Genomic DNA, 24646 nt, shown 5'->3' with positions numbered 1-24646 from the left:
TTGAAAGCTGCCTAATTAATAATTAAAAAGAAAGAATGCACGCCCTGTGACGACATGCAACAACAGCTACGTACGGCTGTCACGCCATGGCGCGGCACGCTGTGCGTGATCGAGCGAGGGCGAGCGAGCGAGCTCCAGTGACAAACAGCGCCGGGGCTCCCAATAGGCACGGGGGCGAGAGGCCGACCGCAAAAATACAACTTGCAATATCGTTATCAGAGCTTTTTTCAAAAGTAATTTTCTCTGTACAGTAACTTTATGTAAACATCAGCGTCGCGGGGACTGACTAGGATCACTGCAGGAGTGACGGGGGGAAATCTGAACGGACGGACAACACTGCTGCGCGGAGAAGATAGCGAGTTCTGGGGAGCGAGGATTAGGGGCGAAAGTCGCCATGAATTAAATTATGCGGCTATCATCGACGCGGCGAGTCGACTCTTCAGAGTAAACCACGGGAAAGGACCTGTCCTCGGGGGGGAAAGGGAAACTTTTCGGAACGAGAGAGAGAAGGTAACCCCCGAACGCCGTCGCTAGCGGTCGTTAGCTAGCCTGTCTCCGAGGGGGGAGAAAGAAAAGTCCGTCGCGCTACTAATACCAGTTAGCTAGCGACTACTCCCCACGTCCTGGACAAGCTGTTCACCTAAATGCTGCCATTGTAACCAGCACAGTCTTACATAAGGTCTCTTTGTATGTTTGCTAGGAAATGTTATTATTCCATGGGGGGGCTGGGAGTGACGGTGCTCGGGGGAAGACTACATGTGTGGGATTGGGGTAGTCCAGTTTTCGGTACTATGTCGAAGAAAGTGTTGACCCTTTCTCGTTCCTTTTAAAATTGAAACACGATTTTATGAATTGGGCATGATCGCGGTCGAAGACGCGGTGTTTCTGCGAAGTTTTATGTGTGGGGTGTTAATTGGCATGTGGAGCTACCTGGCGGAATAACGAGCGCTGCGCTCCGTTTCCGTCATGCCACATCTGTTGTTTTGTTAAAGTTATTGTTTAGCCTGTGATTTACAGTCGAGTTAATATTTTCGAGTAATTTGCAAACCCGTCCTGCTGAGTATGGGATCTGTGTAGCTCGGATCGTGTGTGTGTTCGTGTGTGTGAGTGAAATACTCTAAGTCGTCCTGTAGTCACTGTCAAAGGTATGACTCAGAGATGAATGGTTGGAAGTGTCCGATCAAGAGAACATTTATCCTTTAGCTTTGACAAGAGTTTTTCGTGAACATTGAAATAAAAGTCGTAGAAAACCTAACAGACTTCACTTGTGGCCGGTATCTGCCTCCGGTTGTGCGTTTATTTTGGCACCTAGGGATTAATAGGCTGGTTCTGAGTTTCCACAGAAGAGCTGGGAGGCATGCTTTGAAAGCGCCAGGTTACTTTACGATAACGGTAACCGGCTGTCCAAATATAAAATACTGTGGAAGCAAAATGGTGAAAAGGAAGGTGTGAGCGATCCAGTGCTCAGAAACTAGACAAACACGCCTGATAATGGCGTGTACGGTTGACCTTGAGTGGAGTGTTGAAGTTTCGAACTTTTGTCGTGATTTCTCTCTCGTTGATGAGACGCGTGTGTTTGTGTGTGTGTTTCTCAATTGGTTTAGCTGCAAGACTTTTTGGCGCAGAAGGCATTTTCACTTTACATACCGTCTCATTTCTCACTCCAAGGTGCGGGCGAAAGTTGTAGCTGTACCTCTCCTCTCGATCTTTTGGTTATTTTCTTTTTTTTTTTTACTTAAGTGATTGTTGCTTGATGAGTTGTACGATATCGATTTTATCGAATATAACATTTTATAAATATATAAATATTCCTTGAAAGTTAGGTCCTCCCACATCTGATACTTTTAAAGAAATACCCGTGCATGTACCGTGTGTTGCCAGTTTATTTCAAAATAATATATATGTAATTCACCCTCCCATGTAGCACGATTTTTTTCAGCTAAATCTTAATTGTTACATACAAGGTTGAGATAAATGTGATTTCCCTTATTGGTGTTAATGGGTGGGAAAAAATGTGTTAAAAATGAAATTAAAATGAATACAATAAAAAAGGAAGAACTGAAATATATTTTGGTGTGGGTTTAGTTAACTTGAATAAGGAAAAACTCATTTTCTCATCCACGTGAAAAACAGATCTTGAGAAAATGCATTGAAAAAAAAACCAAGTAAGAGCTTTTGGATAATGACCAGGGCTGGCTGTGTGGGCTTAATGAAGGCAGCTTGAATTAGGTCCGTGTTAGTTGCACATTCATACAATGGTCACAGTGACTTGGAGAGGTTTGCTGATGACCTGTAGTTTGTCTTGCTTTGGTTTCTGTCTTGAACAGGTGGGTTTCGCTCCAGATTTCTTCAGGTCACTATGCATGCTAAGGCAGATCATTCTCACGCATCTGCCCTTTTTAGAGATGTTTGGCAGGTCTCTCAACTCTGACACGCACAAGCTGTATTTAAGCAGAGCAGTGCAGGAAGCCTCCCTAAATTCTGAGCACATGTTTTCTGTGAAAATTTTGGGGTGAGTGTAATTATTTTTTCTTTATTTATTAGTGTAACTGTGTCTTGTCTAATTTGTGGGGAAAAGGCTATATGCTTACATGTTTCTTCCATTCCAAACCTTGAATGCAAGACAACTTTTTAGTTATGTAATTCTCCCTCCCTAATTAGATAGATTATAGTTGTTTAGCATGGGCTTTGCAGGATCCAACAAGTGCCCACATGTGAATTGGGGGAATTGGGTAAATAATGTTGGAGTTACACCCATTTCTGTAAAACAGGCTTTATCAGACTTTCTGGAATACTCGTGTTATTAATTTAGAGCCGGTCAATGACAAAAAAAAAAATCGGAAGTTTAAGACAATGAGGACGCCAGTAGACAGTGGCAGCTGCTTTGAGTACTTTTCAGTAGTGAAAGGTTTATTGACGTTATCCTATTTTTATTTTTTGCCAGGTTTTGTTTATTTAATGTGATACATTAAAATATAGGACTCTAACCACCAAAAGGGGAAAATCCTGGTGGTGTGGGAAAACCATAGATTTTGGGAAATCACCAATTAATGAGGTCAATAAATCATAAAATTGGGCTGGAGTTGTAGAGAAAAACAGGAGCGGGAAACAGGAAGCGTTTAAGAAGATGCATCCCTGGCAACAGAAACTGGTACTCTGTCTGTAGTGTAGCTGTAACATCTTTTTGTTACTCCTGGTCTTTTGTTGATATTGGTTGTAGAATATTATAAATACTTTGTTTGTAGTAGTGGAGCGTGCGTTTAGGGTGCTTACTAATATCAGAGAACCACAACGATTATAAATGTAAGGTAAACAAGGAGTTCTAAAAACAAGTCTGTGCATGTGTACTTCCATGCGATTATAGACTTCAGTGCTTGCTGTCCTATTAGGTGAACGTTTGTGATGTGAAGTGCACATTTAAAATTACTCTGAATCACTTTAGTACAGCTGCTATGGTCCTGGCATACAGTTTCTTTCAACCAGCCACTGATTTATGTCTAATGCAGTCACTTAATTTTTAAATAATCATTTAAGTCAAATATTTGAGAGGTGACTAACTGTTTAGCTTGAGGACATTTGGGGGATTTGTTTGCTTTGCAGTGAGCTGGAATGCATTCTGTGTGATGTGTGTGCCCCCTAACAGCCGTCGCCCCCTCCTGCCATTTGTAAATAGTATCTCACCCTATATCGCCATGGTACCTGTTAGCGGGGGGTTTTAAAATGCTGCTGATTTTGCATTGTCCACTGCTCACGCATGGGGCTAGCCTCTTAGATCCCAGGGGGTACCTTCTTTTCCTGGAAAGCCTGCTGGGCGCACTGCCATTGCTCTGGCAGCTTATTGGTCTCAGTCTGTCGGCTGGCCACTGCATCAGGACAGAATCACTCATCCTGTTACCATAATTAACTCAAGTCCCGTATAGACTTGGGTGGAAACAAATAAAAACAAAAAGTTGCACATTCTCAGGGTGATTTTTCACAGCCTCTGTGTACTGAACGTCATGAATTAAAGTTTTGAAACCCCAAGAACCTTCCACCTCAAGTGTGTGTAGGAAGCATGGGTAAAAGTTCATTGCTGGTTTGATGGCTAAGTTAAGGTGATTCAGGTTCAGTCTTTTCTGCCTGGGAATTGATGAGTAAAGGCCAGGTCATGTGAAGGTGTGCTCTTTCTATCAACAGCCTGTTCAAGTCCAGTGCATGCAGCCCTTGTAGTTCCATGAGAGTGTGATTTGTTTGCAGAAGAGGGTAGCAGCCACAAGTGCATACATCAGTTGGTACACCTGTTATATGATTAGTATCCCTCCCATTTATCAGTGTTGTTACTCACTTGTTTGGGTGTGCTTTCTGTTTCTGCCCCTTCTGTGGGCCAGTAAAATGTATCAGTGACCTGGGGACCTTTTGTCCCTTTTCTGGTTCCAGGTACAATATCTTCTAATGTATTGGTGGATATAACTTACGAATTCCTGTTCTTTATAATAAACCATTTTAAAAAGTGTGGGAAAACTGTGTGTATGTTTGGTTTTCTTTTATTAAGCAAGACTTCAGTGCACTGGCACGCATTACTCTACCTCTTGCCTCTTGAGGCAGTCATCCTATCTCAGTTTAGCTCCGTTTATTTTTATATAGTGCTTTCCCCATAGGGGTGCCCCACAGTACATATGATCTTGTGGCAGTATTACATGTTAAAACAATTAAAATTAGTAACAGCATCTTGTCATGCACACAGTACGGAAAGAGGTATAAAACTGCAGAAAAGAAATAAATGGGTCGGGACATGGAAGAAAATGTGATCCCACCCCCCTCTGGCACGGTAACCTTATAAAAGTAGGAAAGAAGCTTTGGTCAGCAATGCTAATAACTCAGTCCCTAGGAAGTGCTGCACTGTGACAGCCTCCCCTCAGACACCAGCCGACTGTCATAACTTGTCCTGCTAGTTCCTGTGTCTTTCCTGGGCAGGTCCCCTGCATACATGCGGGCACCTGCAGTCCCATCCGTATGGGAGTAAAATTAGGACTGAATGATTTATCGATTTCAAATTAGCAAATCACAAAGGTTGCGATTTAGGATACGCATTATGCAGCACATCCGACCCACAGTTTAAAACTGTTGTGTGAATAGTTTTACAGATTCTTGCCGTCCTCCTTGTGTGATAGTCATTCTCACCAATCAGACATGCTGTGCTCTTCGTGTGCCAGTCATGCTCACCAATCAGACATGCTGTGCTCTTTGTGTGCCAGTCATGCTCACCAATCAGACGTGCTGTGCTCCTCGTGTGCCAGTCATGCTCACCAATCAGACGTGCTGTGCTCCTCGTGTGCCAGTCATGCTCACCAATCAGACGTGCTGTGCTCCTCGTGTGCCAGTCATTCTCACCAATCAGACATGCTGTGCTCTGTGTGCCAGTCATGCTCACCAATCAGACGTGCTGTGCTCCTCGTGTGCCAGTCATGCTCACCAATCAGACGTGCTGTGCTCCTCGTGTGCTAGTCATGCTCACCAATCAGACGTGCTGTGCTCCTCGTGTGCCAGTCATGCTCACCTATCAGACGTGCTGTGCTCCTCGTGTCCGTCATGCTCACCAATCAGACGTGCTGTGCTCTTCGTGTGCCAGTCATGCTCACCAATCAGACGTGCTGTGCTCCTCGTGTGCCAGGCATGCTCACCAATCAGACGTGCTGTGCTCCTCTTGTGCCAGTCATGCTCACCAATCAGACGTGCCGTGCTCCTCGTGTGCCAGTCATGCTTACCAATCAGACATGCTGTGCTCCTTGTGTGCCAGTCATGCTCACCAATCAGACGTGCTGTGCTCCTCGTGTGCCAGTCATGCTCACCAATCAGACGTGCTGTGCTCCTCGTGTGCCAGTCATGCTCACCAATCAGACGTGCTGTGCTCCTCGTGTGCCAGTCATGCTCACCAATCAGATGTGCTGTGCTCCTCGTGTGCCAGTCATGCTCACCAATCAGACATGCTGTGCTCCTCGTGTGCCAGTCATGCTCACCAATCAGACATGCTGTGCTCCTCGTGTGCCAGTTTATTATTTAATAAAGTAATAATAGTATTTTATGTTTGTTCTTAGCTAAGATTACCAAGGTTCTTAACAGATTAAAAAAATAATAAATCTGTTGAATATTGAACTGAAGCTTGACTTTTGAAAAATTATAGTGCAAATCAAATTGCAATCGCAGTATCAGTCAGAAAAATCAATATTTTCCCCAAATTGTTCAGTTCTAGGTAAAATGTATTGAATAAAAACGGCATTAGTAAAATAAGTTCTTGGTTCGGTTAATGGTACATGGCCTAGTCATTGATAAAGCATCTCAAATCCCTTGAGCTTGATTTTTTTCTTTCTGTCCTTTGTGTTCCCAGCCGCTGGTTTTGTTCTACCTGTTAATTCATCTTCTATCTACTTATCCTGAGCCTTCTTGTGCAGTGATTTATTCCGTCTAACACGTCTTCACCCTCCTCCTCCTATGGCTGAGCCTGAGCCAAACCCACGGGTCGGTAAACTTATCCGCAATAGGGCCACTGTGTATGTGCGTTATCGCTGCAGCTCCCTAATTAGTGCAGTAATTAGAGGATTGATTGGCTGAAGAGTCCTCACACCTGGGTTTATCTTTGCATTTTGTGGGAATGCATTTTGTCAGTTATAATATTATCTAATTGACAATTATTTTGCATTAAGAGACCAGTGGTGGAGAATACCTGCTCAGACAGCACTAAATAAAACCCTCTGCATTATCTGCTCAGACCCGCCAGGGACAGGCATCTTCTCACAGCTAACATCGAGGGCAATGTTTGTCGCAATGCATGCGGATGCTTACTTTGCAAGTGGTATTGCTTTGCTGTTGTGCTACTCCTATAGCTCAGCTCTGCACAGCATAGCTTTCGTTTAACCTTGTCGTCCTTTTGGTTGAAATGATCCCAAACGCTACTTCTTTTGGCTCGTTGCATTTTCCTTTCTCAAACTGCAAATATGGCTGTAGCCTGTGGGCTCCTGTAGTTATTTGCTTGTGTTGACAGGTTATGTATCCAAACGCACATTTTCTTTACTCTCTACGTTTTATGCATTTAGCGCACTGCAAACTTCTGCCATTCTTTAGCCCGTTCAAATTCTCCTTATTGGTTGAACAGTGAATTATGAGCAGCCCTAGTTGTCAGACAGCTAGAGTTCTGTTTTTGTAAAGCATAAAAAAAGAAAAATGTTTTCAGTTCCCTTTATACCCACCACTAGAAGAAGCAGGTGATGGCAGTGTTGTGTTGGGGAGTTAAAATGTTTCTGCCTAGGGGGAAAATAATGTCCTGGAAGGAAATGTACTTGTTTCATACTAACACTTTTAACGGCTCAATGAATGTCTTCCTGATAAGCAGTTATAGCCCATGTCTCCTATGATGAAAGCAAAATCAAATTGAATCATTCCTTTGATTCCTAATTTATTGTTGAAATAAGTGTTGAAAGATGTTCATGCGCATGTACAGGTGTGTGTTGGATTCTTAATTTCTTAAGGCAGCAGTGGTATGTTTACATGTCATGTATTTGTGGTTAATAGTGAATGAATTAATCTAAGAAAAAACTGGGCGGTGAGTTTTTTTTTAGCTGCGTCTTTCACAATCCGCTTGGCACTTGACAATATTGTGTGGCAATCCATTAGTTCATGTATGCTAAATGGTTCATGATGCAGGGAATGGGGGAAGAGGGAAAGAATTCCAGAAGACAGAGGAGAGGAACAACAAAAGTCTGTCCTGGTTTCTGCTGTATTATTACTGAGCTTTTTGACTGTGTACTGGAACAGGATGAAAGTCGACTGAACAATTGGCTCAGGAATTATTGATTTCATTTCTCTTTAAGTGGTAATACCCTCTGTTCAGGTATTGGGATTGTATCAACCGTTATGAATACCGATCCGATACATCTTTTTAAACCAGTAAATACAAAAAAAGTATGAAAAGAAATTAATTAGGCCACTAGAAAAATACACAATGTTCAGTTCCACCTCATTTGTACATCTTTTTTTAAGCATTTTTGAAACATTTGCAGTTCAATATGAATATCTTCCAAGCAGGTATATGCAAGTGGCAAATGCTTAAATTGCTCCACAATTTTTCTCCCACTGGCAAAAGCGTCATTTACACTTTGTTGCGAAAGCAGCCCTTCATATCACAAGCTGTAGCGAGTGTGCAAGCTACCTTATTTACTGGGATTATCCACTAAATGTTACTTCCACCTCTCAAAACTTTGCTTTTACAAAGATTGTAAATTGCTGTGCTAATAGTTGTTTCAAGCGTAAAATACTTCCAGATCGTCACCCTCTTATCTGATGTTCTTATGCTCCTCCTACTCCAAAGGGTATGCACATGACATCACAGGTGGGGATCACGGCCTCACACCCACTGATTGGCAACGTTAGCGCCACAAAAACACATCTGTTATGTGCGCCACTGGCTTCATACATGACACAACCACATCCCGTTTCCCAAATCAATGAACGTCAAACTCTTAACTCCATGTAAGACGTAAGTCAGCCTGTGCAGCCCTATATTTGTGCTGATGTGTTATTAGCATTAATAACAGCAGCGAATATAGCAAAAATCTGTAATGTTCCTAACAGAGCGGCTGCTCTGAAAACTTTTCAGCTGTAGCATTTCAGGACAAACGCAGTGTTTTATAAAATGCTGGATAAATGGACGCAGATAATTGGTGAATTCGTGTTTCTTAAAGATCACCTTTTTTAACAACTGTATAAAGTAATGTTATTTGTATACAAATCAACTTATGTGAAACAAAAAATGTACATTTTCTTTGTTGCCAATTCTCAGGCGTCTGGCGCGATACTCATTCCTTAAAACTCACGCTCATGTTAGAAATCTTACTGCAAATATATATTATTCCATTACAAACCTAAAATTGGCGACATCAAAAGCCTTGGGGTGGTTTGCAAACCCTACAGACTATTTAGAAGGTAATAAAATGGTTACATGCATATAAATGCTTTTGCATGTGTGTGCAGATTTGTCTTGAATTGAAAATCTCATTCCTGCCAGCTGACCGAAGTTGCACTATTTTTGGCTGAAGCAGCTTGTTGCCATTTTAAAACAAATATGAGAAAACATTGCCTATAACATATGTTATGCCTTTTTGAAATAAAACCCATCTTAAAGTGTACTTAATATATTATACATTTTTTTTAATTTGCATAAAGGGATATGCTACTCTTCCCAAAATGTGCAAAAAAGTAACCGCGACATAACACTGTCACCGTCCAAAAAGTGACAAATACCGTGATGATGATGATCATATCACCCACCCTTAGACGTCAGTTTAACAAGAAATAGGAGGCATCTTTTTACAAACTAGGTATGAACTGGTGCCGATAGTGAGGATGGATTCCAGTCTCTCTCAGACAGGTTTTCCGTTAGATCGTGAAATTCACCGGCTCCCGAACTTCGGACTGCACACTTGCATTTTATGTTCCTGCAACCATTTCTGTGTTATATTGATATATGATTTGTTTCATTCTTATTGAACGGTCAGTCTGTAGCTAAGGTTTACCCTTTGGTCAGAAACAACCTGGGTTTGGCCTAAAATATTCTGGTACTTAGTGGAATTTGTTATACTTTTAATTTTAACAAGAGCCCTAAAGCATCAATAATCCACCACCCTGTTTTACTGTGAGGCTTTCGTGCCGGACATGCCAGTGATGTGCATCGCCAAAAAGTTCAATTTTGCTCTCATCTGACAACACAATTATAGTTGCAGTCTCACTGACTCTTGGAAGCTCAGGTTCTGCAATTTGTGGATTTTTCCGAGTAAGGTTTTCTTTTGTGCAGCCCTTTGCTGGTATGGCGGTGGCATGTAGTAGCTGATTCTGAAACTGGATAACCCCAAGATTCCAATAAGCTGTGCTATTTTCAAGCTTTGTTCCTTGGGTTCTTCGTTGCATTCCTCTCTGTGCTTGGGGGCATTATGGACATGTATTCTCATGGCAGACTTAAGACTCTTACAGGCTAGATGTTTAGTAGTATAACTTTGTATATGTCACAATGTACAGTGTATTAAGTGATAATGTATCTGGGGCTGTGTAGGTGCAGATCATTCGGAGTGCCCATGCTAATCCCTGTGCACTGTCAAATGCTCCTACAATGGGTACCCAAGCATGGGAACTGAACCTTTGCACAGTGGAACAAGGTTGCGGAGTCAGATGATTTCTATTTTTTGTTGCATCTTGTGGATGGTCATGTGTGCATCAAGCATGTGTTCAGTGTGTTGGAATTGGAGTTTAGGTCGATGGCTATGTGGCAGTGCTTGATGCTCTGTCTCAGGACACATTACTCCCGTAAGCACAATCAAAACTATCTGCCATTTGTGCCACGGTATCCCTTCTGTTGGTTTGTGCCAGACGGGGTAGCCTTTGTTTACATGTCATATCGAGGATTCCTTTACGCCCCATACCCTGTCGGCGGTTGGTGGTTTTACGCTCCTCGGACCGCCCTCAGTAAATACTCGCTGTGACTGACCATGAGCATCCCACAAGCTTTGTCCTTTAGAGATGCTCTGACTCAGTTACCTGACCATAATGTTTTAGCCCATATTAAAGTCACTCAAGTTTTTAACTGTGCCATTTCTTTTGCATTCACCACATACACTGTGAATACTGAGTGTTAGCTTACCATCTAATATATCCCAGGCCATCTAATATATCGCAGACCCTGAAATTCATGGTTTTGCGAGACAGTTATTTTTATTCACTTCACATGGGGTTGCTTGTGTGTGTGTTTTAATATCCATTACATGATCTCTGTAAGTAAACAATTACCTGTCACTTTTCAGTTGAGCTTTTTGAATTCCGCTGTGCAGGTGAACGACAACAGGTTACACCCCAGATTGTTGACTCAATCTCCGTTGTGAAAATTTACTGAGGGCGAACCCCACCCCCCACCTGCCGGCAGAATGTACAGGCCTGCCAAGCCCCCTTTTCAAGCCACTGGCTTCAAATATATAACTGTGTTATCAATTTAATGTTTGTTTGCACAAAAGAGTAACAAATTAATGTAATTTTAATGAGGTTGTTAGTGTAACTAGGGCACCTACATTGTTCTTTATTTTAATTTTTTTTGTGCACCTGGCCAGCAGGTGGTGTTATTAAAATGTTTTGCAAAAAAGGGTCAGGTGTCCCCCTCGTTGTGCCTGTCATTTGAGGTGCATTTTACATTTCTGGTTTACATCACTGACCAGGTGTGCACGGTTGCACCTCATATTTCTGGATTTTTTCTGAAGATCAGCTGAGGTAGGAATTGGGCAAAAATCTACAAATGAAAAGGATTGAGGTCATAAATGTAATGTGATTCTCAAATAGAAGGGAAGTGATCCAGGAATATGAAAAACCTTTTTCACATGTGCAAATCACTCTGTATTTTTGTCTATGATTTTACACAACACAGATAAAAATCCATATTTGTGGATAGTGATGGTTTGTGATTTTTTTTCTTGTGGATCATGGTACATATTTGTGGATTTTCTGTGGGTTACAAATAATAAAGTCCAGTGAAAACGTACCGCATCCCATGTGCTTGCAAAACTGTCATGCAAATGATGAAGAAATGTTACCATATGCAGTGTATTCTGCATTGCCACAAAATAAATGATAGAGCATAATATGAAATGATGGACGTTTTTATTTTGTCATCCGATATATATTGTCATAATGCACAGACTTAATGCCCAATAAAAATGTAGTTATTTTCATTTAATTTAGAACCATTTGGTTTAACTTATTGATGGTTTAATAGATTCCTGTTGAGTAATCAGTGATGGTCAATCCCACTTACTAAAAATCTAAAATTTCTACTGTTTCTATTTAAAACCTCCCTCCATCATTGGTGCACCTCATTATGAATCCCGGGGGTTACTTGAGGGACTTTCTGTGCCTGTTCTTGGAGTTTTGTCCCAAGCATATGACTGTCAAGGTTGTGCTGTAGTTAATACTCTTGTTTGCAGAAACAGTGAAGTGCCCAGGCCTTGCAGTGTCAGAAAGTGGTGTGTTTATTACAGGGTTTGGGCTGGCACGTCTCACTAATGTGTGTGCAATCCCGCCAATGGCAGGAGCTCTGCTTTGGGCTGTGTGTCTCGGAGGGCTAAGACAGTGTGCCCATTATCGCCAGTTCACGTCCCTTGGGTGGCAGACTGATGCCACCACTGGGTCCTGCACTACCCAGTTTTCTTACTGGGATGAATAAAACATCATTATTGTATTCAGTGTGCTTTTGTTTTTAGTCATTTTGTGTTTAATTTCTTCTTGTGCTTGATTAGATTATGTATTATTTTGGAGGAGGTTGACATCTATATGAAACCAAAATGTGACGTAACTGTTTATGAAGTATAACTGCCGGGTTCAGCCAGCAGGAATTTAAGACTTATTACTTTTTCTGTGTCCAGCAGGGCGGCAATGGTTGTGGCATGACAGAGGGCATCACGCTGTACCGGCCGAGCACAGCAGTATGGAGGCAATTCAGTCGGTCACTGTGGGCATCAAGAGTGAGCACCTGGAGGAGCTAGGGTCCATGATGGCGGCAATGCAGGATGTGGGAGACAGCTGCCCAGCTCACGGTAAACTGTCTCCGAAGTGTAGCTGGGCATCATCGCTGGATGTGGGCCACAGAACTGAGCCGGAGCCTGTTGGTGACATTGAGGCGTCACCCAATGGACTAGGCTGGGATGGAAGCCCCCGGGATGGAAGCCCCCGGGATGGAAGCCCCCGGGATGGAAGCCCCCGGGATGGAAGCCCCCGGGATGGGGACGTGGTGCAAATAGAGCCCAGTAACAACTGCAACACACCAGATGCTACAAGTCCAGCGGCGTCCAGCAGTTACACTGGTAAGCGGAGTCATTGTGCCTGAGTTACATCTTACAGTTACACTGGTAAGCGGAGTCATTGTGCCTGAGTTACATCTTACAGTTACACTGATAAGCGGAGTCATTGTGCCTGAGTTACATCTTACAGTTACACTGGTAAGCGGAGTCATTGTGCCTGAGTTGCATCTTACAGTTACACTGGTAAGCGGAGTCATTGTGCCTGAGTTACATCTTACAGTTACACTGGTAAGCGGAGTCATTGTGCCTGAGTTACATCTTACAGTTACACTGATAAGCAGAGTTATTGTGCCTGAGTTACATCTTACAGTTACACTGATAAGCAGAGTCATTGTGCCTGAGTTACATCTTACAGTTACACTGATAAGCAGAGTTATTGTGCCTGAGTTACATCTTACAGTTACACTGATAAGCAGAGTCATTGTGCCTGAGTTACATCTTACAGTTACACTGATAAGCAGAGTTATTGTGCCTGAGTTACATCTTACAGTTACACTGATAAGCAGAGTCATTGTGCCTGAGTTGCATCTTACAGTTACACTGATAAGCAGAGTCATTGTGCCTGAGTTACATCTTAGTTACACTGATAAGCGGAGTCATTTTGCCTGAGTTACATCTTACCGTTACACTGATAAGCGGAGTCATTGTGCCTGAGTTACATCTTACAGTTACACTGATAAGCGGAGTCATGGTGCCTCACAGGTATATCTGATAGTTACACTGGTAAGTAGAGTCATAGTGTCTTCACGCGATGGGCACTGACATCCCACGTTTACGCTAACACAAGTGTGGCCAATCTTATCCCCAAAGGGCCGGTGTGTGTGCAGGTTTTTGGTGTAACCTTTAGGTCAGCTGTTCACACCCAGGTATGACGACTTCTCAGCCAATCAGCCCTCTAATTAGTAATCAGTTAGAAAGTTGCAGCAAAAACCCACATGCACAGCTGGATAAAATTGGCCACTCCTGTTCTAACATTTTTTTCTAAGATCTCAGTCATTGTGCAAAAGGATTTTTCAATAGGTAGGGTAGGTGTCAGTGATTCCCAGCTGTTCCTACAGATAATCTCATTGTGGAGCCTCCAATAAACCACCAGTTTCATCATCTATAACTGAAGCACTTTCCAGGTTTTTCAGGTATCAGGCAGACATTACCTGGACTTAGCAACTCATCCTACTGATTATTTTTCTTTCTTTCTCTGGCTATTTCTCTCTCTCTCTCTCTCTCTCTTTCTTTCTTTCAGGTGTGGGTGAGTCAGTGAGTGAGGCAAGTGTGTGTCACCATTCATGTGAGCTAGTTGAGTTGGTTTCCTTGGTTACTCCAACCAGTTTTTCCTGATTTTTAGCACATGAAAGTGGCTCAAAGGCGAAGCATGGACTGGATTTTACAGTGCTTTCTCTGACATTTTTTACACGCTCCCTGTAAGAGGTAACTAGCAGAGGCTCTGTGTGTGCTGTACTTTATGATTTTAATCTGGCTACAGCTAAGAATTTGTATAGTTGAACCACAGATTTCAAGGTCCTTAGAAGACCTGCATTACCAATAGCAATATTAAATCCCAAAGAAACTGCAGTTTGACGATGGTGAGGTTTCCCCTAAACGTGATTACGTATTCCAAAATTGTCCTGGGTGGCGTCAGTTAGGGCTCTGTGTCTCTGATCAGAAGGTTGATGGTTCATATCACGTGGTTAGCAAAGTGGTGTTAGGTCCTTGAGCCAGGCCCCTAACCACATTTGCTCTAGGGACTGACTGTCTTGGTTTGCTGAAGCATTAAGGGTTCCCTTCACTAGAACTAAGGGGCCTAGCCCAGCTCCTGAAAAACAACCCCATACCATTATCCCTACCCCACCAAAGTTTACAGTTGGCACAATACAGTCAGACAGGTAACATTCTCCTGGCATCCACCAAACCTGGACTTGTCCACCATACTGGCAGACAGAGAAGCGTGATACTTCGCTCTACAGAACACGTTTCCACTGCTCCAGAGTCCAGTGACAGTGTGCTTTACACCAGTCCATCTGACGCTTGGCATTGCACTTGGTGATGTGAGGCTTACATGCAGCTGCTCGGCCATGGAAGCCCATTCCATGAAGCTCCCAGTGCACAGTTTTTGTGCTGCGGTTAATGCCAGAGGAAGTTTGGAGCTCTGCAGTTATTGAAATTTCATGCATTGACTTATTACAAAAGTGTCATCCTATGACTGCACCACGCTTGAATTCATTGAGCTCTTCAGAACAACCCATTCTTTCAGAATTGTTTGTGAACCTGACTGCATGGCTAGGTGCTTGATTTTATACACCTGTGGCAATGACTGAGAGGTGTGTTCCAGTACATTTGTCCATATAGTGTACGTTCTGCAGCTCTACATTCACAATCTGAATTCTCTGGTAATTCTCTACCTGACTGTTTCCTATAACTATATCTATCAGTCTCTGATGTCGACTGGCACAAAGTTTTACCATTTTCAATGCAGAATTTTTTAAACTGTGTGATGTTTGAAGGGTGTCTTGCATGCACGTCCACTTCAAATCACCCCACAGCATCTCAATAGCATTCAGATCCAGGCTTTGACTTGACCATTCCAGAACTCTCCATTTCTTTCCTGGAAGCCTGTCCTTGGTAGATTTACTGGAATGTTTTGGGTCATTGTCATTTGCATGGTTCACCCCCACTTCAGCTTGAACTTCTGGACAGATGTTTCTCATTGTCCTCAAGCACCCTCTGATCCAATGAAGAATTCATAGTGGCTTCTATGATTTCTGAGCTGGTCAGGTTCTGCTGCAGCAAAGCAGCCCCAAACCATGATTTTGCCCCCATGCTTCACAGTTGGTATGAGGTTCTTTTGCTCAAAAGCTGCCTTTGGTTTATACCAAACATGTTCTCTGTTACCGCGCCCAAATAATTCGATTTCAGGTTCATCTGTCCAATGCACGTTGTTCCAAAAGTCCTGGTTTTTGTCTAGGTGGGTCTCTGGCAAACTGCACTGTTGCCCAGATGATGTTTTTGACAGCAAGAGTTTTCTTCTTGCACAACTCCCATGCAAATCAAACTTGTGTGTCTTTTTCTGAAGGTACATGCATGTACCTGGACATCAAATGTGGCAAGGGCTTCCTGTATGACCTGTGATGAAATTTTTGGATTTTTGGAGACTTCTTTCAGCATCTTTCGGTGTGCTCTTGGGCTAAAGTTGCTAAGACAACCTGCTGTGGCCATGTTGGCAGTTTTAAATGTTCTCCACTTGTAAATTCTTTTTTGGACAGTGGAATGGCTAATCCAAAACTCTCTTTGGATCTTTTTATATCCTTCCCAGACTCATATGGATCTACAAGCTTCTTTCTGAAGGCCTCAGAGAGCTCTTAGGATCTCACCATAGTGATACCACTCATTTCAACAATCAAGGGCAATCCAAATGTCTGTGGTTTAAATAAGACAGGTTCCACCAAAAAGCTCTGTAACGATGTTCTAATTATTTTCACCTGATATTGTGCACCTGAATCTCATTCTGGGGTTTTTAAATGCTGCTGAATGTGAGGGTCTCCTTTTTTCTCAGTGGAAATTCACACCTCAGTTTATTTCTTTTCGTAAATATGTGAATTTGTTTGGTTTTTGCATAGATGATGCGGTTACTTCTCTTTATCAATAGATATAATTTGAAAGAAGATTTAATGCTAATATGTTGATATTTCTTAATAAAGAACTAAATATTTAATGGGGTGTCCTAATTTTTTCACTTGACTGTAGGTTAATTCTAGGATTAGGGCAGGGAAATCTGATCGTGGATCAGCAGAGGAGCTCACTGGGTTTAACATGTTTACATTTCCAACTCGCTACCCTTTCAGAACTTGCTGCTACCCAAACTTGAACTGCGACCCCTGAGTTGAGAATCGCTGGTTTAATAGTGAAAAAGTCAGTGTCAGCAAATTTCTGTGGCACAGTTAAGTCTGACGTTAGGGAACATTTCCATGGTGTCTTCTTGTCAAAGAACCAAGTGGCTGCATTAAGTGTAAAAGTTAAAAATATCTTGAGCTAGCGCAAGAACGAGCCAATAGCTGGTATGCACACAGCAGTGTGTCTGCGAGTAATACAGCTTTAAGGTGATGCAGTAACTTAGCTGAGCTAGAAAGGAAACATTTGATCCGACAAATAAACATTTACATAAACATTTTAAACGTTGGACAACTGAAGACAAGACATTTGATTATGAAGTGACAACAATTTCATGTAAGCTCAGTTTCATATCCTGAGCCTCCTGTAATGTGCAGGACTGGGTGTTGGTTGTAGATGACTTCAAGTCAGTAATTCATCTGTCAGATATGGCTGTTTTTAACAGTGTATGCTTGTCAGTATCAGCAAGGGCAGCATTGGACTGTTCCAACTGAGATAAAAACGTATCAGCTTTTATACACAAATGTTTGACACCACCTGTGAACTTCACTGGGATCAGCATTTGGTACATGGATAGATGAATGTTTACACCACGTGTATAAGTCTGTGATGCACCACCCCAACCCCAGATTTGTCGCAGACCTCGTCACCCTCGCTGTCAGATCAGCTGCGCGCAGGCCGAGATGATGGAGGTGCTGCTATCAGTGTCGAATGCCGGATTTGTGGAGACAAAGCGTCCGGCTTCCACTACGGCGTGCACGCCTGCGAGGGCTGTAAGGTGACTGGACCACTGCCTTTGCTTCTCTGTTGCTCTTCTGGCCCTGCAGAACCTAATTCCATTTTAAGTCCATCTCAGCTCTTGATATAACTCTGCATTTCGGCTACTTGTATTGTTGTTAATATCGTTGGCATAATTGCTACTGTCGGTAATTTGTGCATGTGACGATTCCCTCCTGTCTACTCTCGGTCCTGCAGGGCTTCTTCCGGCGGACCATTCGTATGAAGCTGGAATACGACCGCTGTGAACGCAGCTGCAAAATCCAGAAGAAGAGTCGGAATAAGTGCCAGTACTGTCGTTTCCAGAAGTGCTTGGCACTGGGCATGTCCCACGACGGTGAGGGGACTCTGGGCTCAGGGTCTGCATGGCTTGGTCAGACACCAAGGCCGTTCCTTTGTCTGGGGATAACAGAGATACCAGAACACAACAAACTTAATTACTGTAGTATTATTTGTAGTTTTCTTAAAACCAGTGGCAACATCAGCTTAAAAGTGTCTGTTTGCGATAGTCCGTGAAGCTTAGATTCAGTTTGCCTTCAGAAGATTAATGTTCTCATTGTATTTTTGCTATGCATAGAAGAGCACATGTTCCCTCTTCTGGGGAACCGAGTTTGTATGGCACTGTTACAAACTGCAGTGTCCTGCCTCTGTGCTCTCAGCGATCCGGTATGGCCGCATGCCGGAGGCGGAGAAGCGCAAATTGGTGGCCGGCTTGCTGGCTGGGGAGCGCAGCCCACAGAGCCCTGGTGGCTCAGACCTCAAGTCGCTGGCCAAACAAGTTAACAACGCCTACCTGAAGAACCTCAACATGACCAAGAAGAAAGCCCGTAGTATCCTCACTGGCAAAACCAGCTCATCCTCGGTAGGAAGGAGGCTGGCAGGAGAGTTTCTTGGTTCTGACTGTTCTTTCTTACTTGCTGGCCCTGTGTTGGCCGCTGTCAGCTAAAGCCAAACCCGTGCCTGTTTGTTTCCTCTTGTAGCCCTTCGTCATCCATGACATGGACTCGCTCTGGCAGGCGGAGAACGGTCTGGTGTGGAACCAGCTCATCAATGGTGCTCCCACTAACAAGGAGATTGGAGTCCATGTTTTCTACCGCTGCCAGTGCACCACCGTGGAGACGGTGCGTGAGCTGACCGAGTTCGCCAAGAACATCCCGGGCTTTGTCAACCTTTTCCTCAACGACCAGGTACATAATGCCCCACGAGCGTGAAGATCCCCTAACCAGACGTGTGAAAACATTCTTTCTGAATTAGCTCAGAGAAACTGAGCATATTTCAATACTGAGGGCATGAATGTTGATTCATTTACCGCCCAGTTATTCTCATTACAGTAGTCCTGATTTCTAAGTCTTAAAACTCACTGGAGAGTAAAAAATTAATAAATTAATATTTTTTGGAAATATTTTTTGCAGAGTGTAATTATAGAGGTTTGTAGAGTCTAATTGTTTCTTTATCATAAATGCAGAAAAATCATTGTAAACTTGAGACTTGAAGTTCCAAGAAACATCAGACTGCTGTTTAGGACCCATTCTGTGACCAGCTGCTTTTCACCAGGTAACCCTGCTCAAGTATGGTGTGCATGAAGCCATCTTTGCCATGCTGCCCTCGCTGATGAACAAGGATGGCCTCCTGGTAGCTGATGGCCGTGGCTTCGTCACGCGTGAGTTCCTGCGCAGTCTGCGCAGGCCCTTCAGTGAGATCATGGAACCCAAGTTTGAGTTTGCAGTTAAGTTCAACGCTCTGGAGCTGGACGACAGCGACCTTGCTCTCTACGTGGCTGCTATCATCCTCTGTGGGGGTGAGTCAGGCAAAGGCTCTGCTCTGCTGTCATCTGCATGCCTGCATAGCTAGGAGACTAAGAGTAGTATTGATCTTGCTCTTAGACTGACTGAACAAAGAAATGATATCTGTTTTAAGTCAGCGAATGTCCTATGCATCACCCTGTTTGATTTTGATGAAGAAAAGGGGTTATATCCCTAAGGGAGATTCCTAATAAAAAATAATGAATGAAGCCTTTCCTGAGCTCTGCAAGGTATGTGTGTTTCACATGCCCAATGTCATCAAAATCGTGAAAATGGTGACGCAAAAACCTTTTTGGATTTTTTTTTATTAAAATGGAATGCCCCATGTTGAAATAGATATGGGTTCACACACTGAAATGGTAGATGTGCCTCTTACGCTCTTTTGGGCCCCACTGTCAATGGGAACACGGCCTCAGTTGACCTCTCCTTATTCTGCCTGCCTACAGATCGACCTGGCCTCATAAACGTGAAGCAGGTGGAGGACATTCAGGACGGCATCCTACAGGCCCTGGACCAGCACCTGCGCGCCAGCCACTCGGACTGTCCTCACCTGTTTCCCAAGCTGCTGCAGAAGATGGCTGACCTCAGGCAGCTGGTCACAGAGAATGCCCATCTGGTGCAGAAGATCAAGAAGACGGAGTCGGAAACGTCGTTACACCCGTTGCTGCAAGAGATCTACAAGGATATGTACTAGGCCTCTGCGCAGCAGAGCTTAATTTAAAGACCTGCATAGTGTATAGATATATATGATATTTTTGAATATATAGACATGCACTCACCAATATAATTGTGTGTGTGTGTATGTGTGTGTGTGTGTGCGTGCGTGCACACGTGTGCGCTTGTGTGTGTGAAAGAGAGAGAGAGGTTCACATAGCCATGGATTTGAGAGCTGTTACATGGCAAGACAGATGTAGCACAAAGACCTGTTTTATGCTGACGGGGCTTTGGGGGGTTCTTTCTGAAGCGGGGACATTCCCGGAGAATGCTCTCAAATGCTTCCCACTTCTGTCCGCTTTTTCTTTTATGGATAGTCATCACGTTTTTTTTATAAGTGGTATTTTTTTTTAAAGACCATTAAGTTTTTAGTTGTTTCTGCATCCCCATGACCTGATCTCTTGTGTTGTCTATGATCGTCACTTGCCTGATCTGTTTCCCATAGACAGTATAAGTAATATGTAGGTCTGGCAATGTGTTTATAGGTCAAGGATGAGCAGAGTCCAGAGAATGCATGAAGCGTGTCACAGAGGTGAGCACTCAGGGTGTACATGTCTTAGGTGGGCAGGTTCTTGTATCTGACCTCGGAGCTCCCCAGTCTGCTTTGGCCCCACATAGAGACCTGCTTCAGACTATATATCTTTGCCTACGTAGCTGTTAGTCATGGCCAAAATAATGAATGATCCTGCATCTCCACCACACCTGTGATCTAACGGCCAGCGCACACCGTCGAGGCGGCATCTACAAGCCACTTCAGAAGGTGTCTTCGGTGTCTGGCATCCGCAGCGCAGCTCTCTGGTGCTCCGCAAGCAAGTCTGGTCTGCCATTCCCTCCACATGCTGAGCTGTGTTACGTAGGGTCAGGCACAGTAAGTTGCTCTTACCAGTTCTGTAAGATGCCACCATAGAATGACAATCATAATGTTTCTTGGTTTAGCCAGCATGTTGATTAACATTAAAACAGGAATACCTTGATTTTCTGGCATGTGAGAGCTGGGCAGCCTCAGAAAAGATCAGATTTAAACCTTTTTGGGTCGGCAAACATGTCCAGGCTTATGAAAATGTGCATCTGCCTTTTAGAACGTCAGCCTGTAGGTTAAAGGTGAGCAGTATTAAATGTTGTCCTTAAACTGAATTTGGTGAAAGTACTTAGGCAGAAGTATTGAATTTCTAGTAGACATATCTGAGTTATCCCTGCAGCCATATTTTGTCATGTAATGATTAACTCACTCATGTAAGCAGCACTTAGTATCTGGGGCAACTTGGAAACGTCTAATGGACACAGTTGGGGATTTTATTGCAGTGAAGAAGCCTGCTTTTGTCTGTGATCACAGTCATGACCTTGCAAACCAAAAAATACTTAGAGGAAGCCATCTTCATGAGTCACCTCCAGATATAGCATGAGCATCTGGTCCAGTACCGCGATTAGCTTGGCTGATTGTCACTGACGTCTCTTGGTTCCTTGAGTAAGCTTGATCTTGTATGTCCTGGTCTACTAATAATCTCTGACATCAGTGGGACTGCACTTTATACAAATTCAATAGTGTTCACATCACTCTGATTTGTATGGTATTTCCTTTAAAATAGCAGTGTAATATTCTCCCATTCTTTATATAGATTATTATATTGTACTACATAGCATCCAGATGGATACATCGCTTTAATTTAGGTTTGCTTCAAGGAATCACACTCAAACATCCCACTTCCTTGGAAACTGTACCTTTGTTATTGTAAAGCTCTTTATGCTGAGATGTGACTATATGACTTATACCCCAATATAAGCTTCAATGTTTTGATTTCCCAAACGGAAAGAGATTTATGGAGCCCGCGGTGCTTGCATGTTTTTGTTGCCCTATAGCACTTATGCCAGTCTTGCGGTTTAACATAAAATCCTGTGTTTTGTGTTCTCTGATGGTCTTTGGTTGTCAAAAACATGGAGACCATTTTCCACTCGGACCAGGGGTTGCATTGGCTTATATATTGGGTTATTTTATAGGTGGAAGAGTTATGTCCAGCAGATCAGCCACACAGACTCTACGGGGTTTGAAAGGCTCTGCCACCTTCAGAAGAGGGAGCCGTAAGCGCTGAGGACGGAAACCGTCATTTTAAGGGGAAAAGTACAGTTGTCTTGTTTTAGCTACATTTTAAATGAAGAATGTTCTAAGGTCCTTTCCCTGCCTATTCCCCTGGCTGTGCTCTCCTTATCACAGCAAAGTGAGCTTATATGATTATGCATGGGCCCATAGTCTCCATTTTCTTCCCAGATTTCCAGCTGGTTGGTCCTTCTCTTTGAAAGTACTCTCTATTTTCAGACTTCCACACAATGTCCAGTCATCCTTTAGTCCTTTTGGTGGTGACCGCCTCTAGCTGCTGAACTTACTAAAAATTCACCTGCGATCAGTCGGTGTCCCCATTCACTGACAGCAGGCCAAGGGCAGCGGTCCAACAGGCTTAAACTACATCACAGGCATCACCATCTTAAAGTATCTACACGGCGACATCCCAGTAATGTTCAGCGGCACTGAAACAATGCTATCAGAATTCTCTTAGCTACTGTTTATCCTTGCAGTCACAATATGTGTCCCTAGGAACAAGCTTGTTGCTTTCTTTTGATTTTGAATCTATACCATGAAAAAATATCTGAAAGCAAGCTGGGGATTTTGACCTTTTCTTTTTCTGCCTCAGCATTTCTGGCCCTGAGGTCTGAGGAAGGTCAATATTTCCCTTCAATAACAATCTGTTATTGTTTATGGGATGTGCATGGAATCTGACCTTTCACCCCTTTACAGTTCTCTCTCTCTCTCTTTCTCTCTCACTGGGAAAACTGTGATTCTTGGTCCAATGAGGTTCATCTTCGAACTGACAGCTGTTCTCAATGCCACCTGTGAAATCTACCTCTATGACTCTTTTCCCCTATAGACATTTAAGAAGTCTGTTGCACAGCTCCAGAACACAGAGTGGCATTGCCATTAAGTAGAAAACAATGTAACACAATATTTCTTATTTTAATAAAATATTTTTTCTTTCCCAAAATGTCTGTAGTTCAAACTTGGCCATCTGTGTTGCTCTCACTTTCTGTTTCGTTTTGGATGAAAGTAGAGAGAGATTGATAGACTGCAGCAGGCTGCCTGTTGGTAATTGATTTATGCATTGGAACATAGAAAAATTTTTAACTGCTTTTCAAACACTATTTGTGGGCAGTACTCTGCTTTCAATGTGTACATTGCCAAGTCAATTTTAATAATGTGTGGGAACCCCCCCCCCCCACACACACACACACATAGACGCACAGAATTTAAATGTTTCTTCCACCTACAGAAGAGACTGGTGTCAAACGCTACAGAACAATGTCCTTTAACAAATGTTCTCTAAGGACATTATCCAGGAGCCCCTTAACCAGGCCTCTCCAGCTGGGAATGGAGTTAGCAGATGTGCCCCAAACAAAGGCACACGGCACCACTGCTGTGACCGCTACCCATTGTCCTTCTTGAAAGTGGAATCCAAATATTATTGATGTGTTCTAGGACTCTCTTCCCCAACTTCCTAATTAATGTGTGATAGGAAAGGGGAAACATTAAGGTGTGTAGTGGCTTTTTGGTTCCAACGTGCTTTAAACCCTTATCTGTTTGTGAGTGTGTAATCATTATGTAGTCAGCTGAAGCACAAAAGACTCGTGCCTGTGGTTGGTCTTCCCTATATCGTCTGACAGCTGGTCACCGATTGTTCTCCTCATTCTCAGCCGGCAGCCATTTGCCGTGGACGTGCCACAGCATTTGGACTGTCATCCGTCAGCCCACAGAACCCCTTTAAGTTTTACGTTATGTGCTACGTCCCTGAGTCACTCATGCTTCCTGAATCTTAGAATAATGACAATGATGTGCTTCTCTAAACCCCAGGGAAGTAAAGACCCCGGAGTGGCGGGTGTAGAGTGAACCTTTATGCAGAAACTGCACTGCGTGCAGTAATGCAGAGTAACAGACACTAAAATGATCTCAAAAATCAGACCAAATGTTGCCTGTTGCAGTCTCTCTCAATCTTGGTGAAAATCGAATGTCAAGTCCTATGGACACTTAACAGAAAGTGTTTTTATATGTAGATGTCCTAACCTTTGCAATGCTACTTTAATCAATAAAGAAATATATCTAACAATTCTGAACAGCCAATGCAAAAGGCAAAAATTCTAATGCACATGATCTTTTTTGTAATACTTTTGTAGCTAGTAAATATGTGTCACTGGGCAAATGTACTCCATGAGACTTGAGAAAGTATTCCCAGATATTTTGATGAAAAAATAAACCTCAATTTTATCACTCTGGCTTTGTTGTTGTTTTTCTATAGACACTCCAGTACTAAAATCTTTTTTTACCACGAAGCGTGCTACCAAATTACACAAACACTGAGAATCTCCCATTTTCCTGTTCCCCTTCCCAAAAGTAGTAAACGCCTCATTACTCTACTAAATAATGAGGTAGCATCTTAATACGTGCCAAAGTGGTTTACATTTACGCAGCTACAGCTTACTTCCATATACACCGTGAAGGCACACGGTACTTGAGTCTAATTGTAGCGAATATAAAATAAACGATAAAAGTTCCAAATAACATGAACA

At 43.0% G+C, this 24646-nt stretch overlaps 1 protein-coding gene across 1 annotated transcript; it reads left to right on the top strand.

Annotated features, from left to right (window-relative positions):
* The first annotated feature begins 100 nt into the window (after window positions 1-100).
* Window positions 101-24352, top strand: ppardb (peroxisome proliferator-activated receptor delta b). The gene is made up of 8 exons (XM_049002999.1): window positions 101-510; window positions 12429-12866; window positions 17375-17523; window positions 17721-17859; window positions 18182-18384; window positions 18503-18709; window positions 19077-19320; window positions 19771-24352. The coding sequence occupies exons 2-8, from the start codon at window positions 12491-12493 to the stop codon at window positions 20016-20018; spliced, it is 1566 nt and encodes a 521-aa protein (XP_048858956.1). The 5' UTR covers window positions 101-510; window positions 12429-12490; the 3' UTR covers window positions 20019-24352.
* Window positions 24353-24646: the final 294 nt, after the last annotated feature.

Source organism: Brienomyrus brachyistius, unplaced genomic scaffold (assembly GCF_023856365.1).
Source record: "Brienomyrus brachyistius isolate T26 unplaced genomic scaffold, BBRACH_0.4 scaffold74, whole genome shotgun sequence".
In the NCBI taxonomy this organism is placed as follows: Eukaryota; Metazoa; Chordata; class Actinopteri; order Osteoglossiformes; family Mormyridae; genus Brienomyrus; species Brienomyrus brachyistius.
This window is presented reverse-complemented; position numbering and strand designations above follow the sequence as displayed.

Coding starts and splice junctions, on each gene's coding strand:
- ppardb (XM_049002999.1), top strand. CDS start 12,491: ATGGAGGCAATTCAGTCGGTCACTGTGGGCATCAAGAGTGAGCACCTG. Junction 17,524..17,720: donor ACGCCTGCGAGGGCTGTAAG/GTGACTGGACCA, acceptor TCGGTCCTGCAG/GGCTTCTTCCGGCGGACCAT. Junction 18,385..18,502: donor GCAAAACCAGCTCATCCTCG/GTAGGAAGGAGG, acceptor TTCCTCTTGTAG/CCCTTCGTCATCCATGACAT.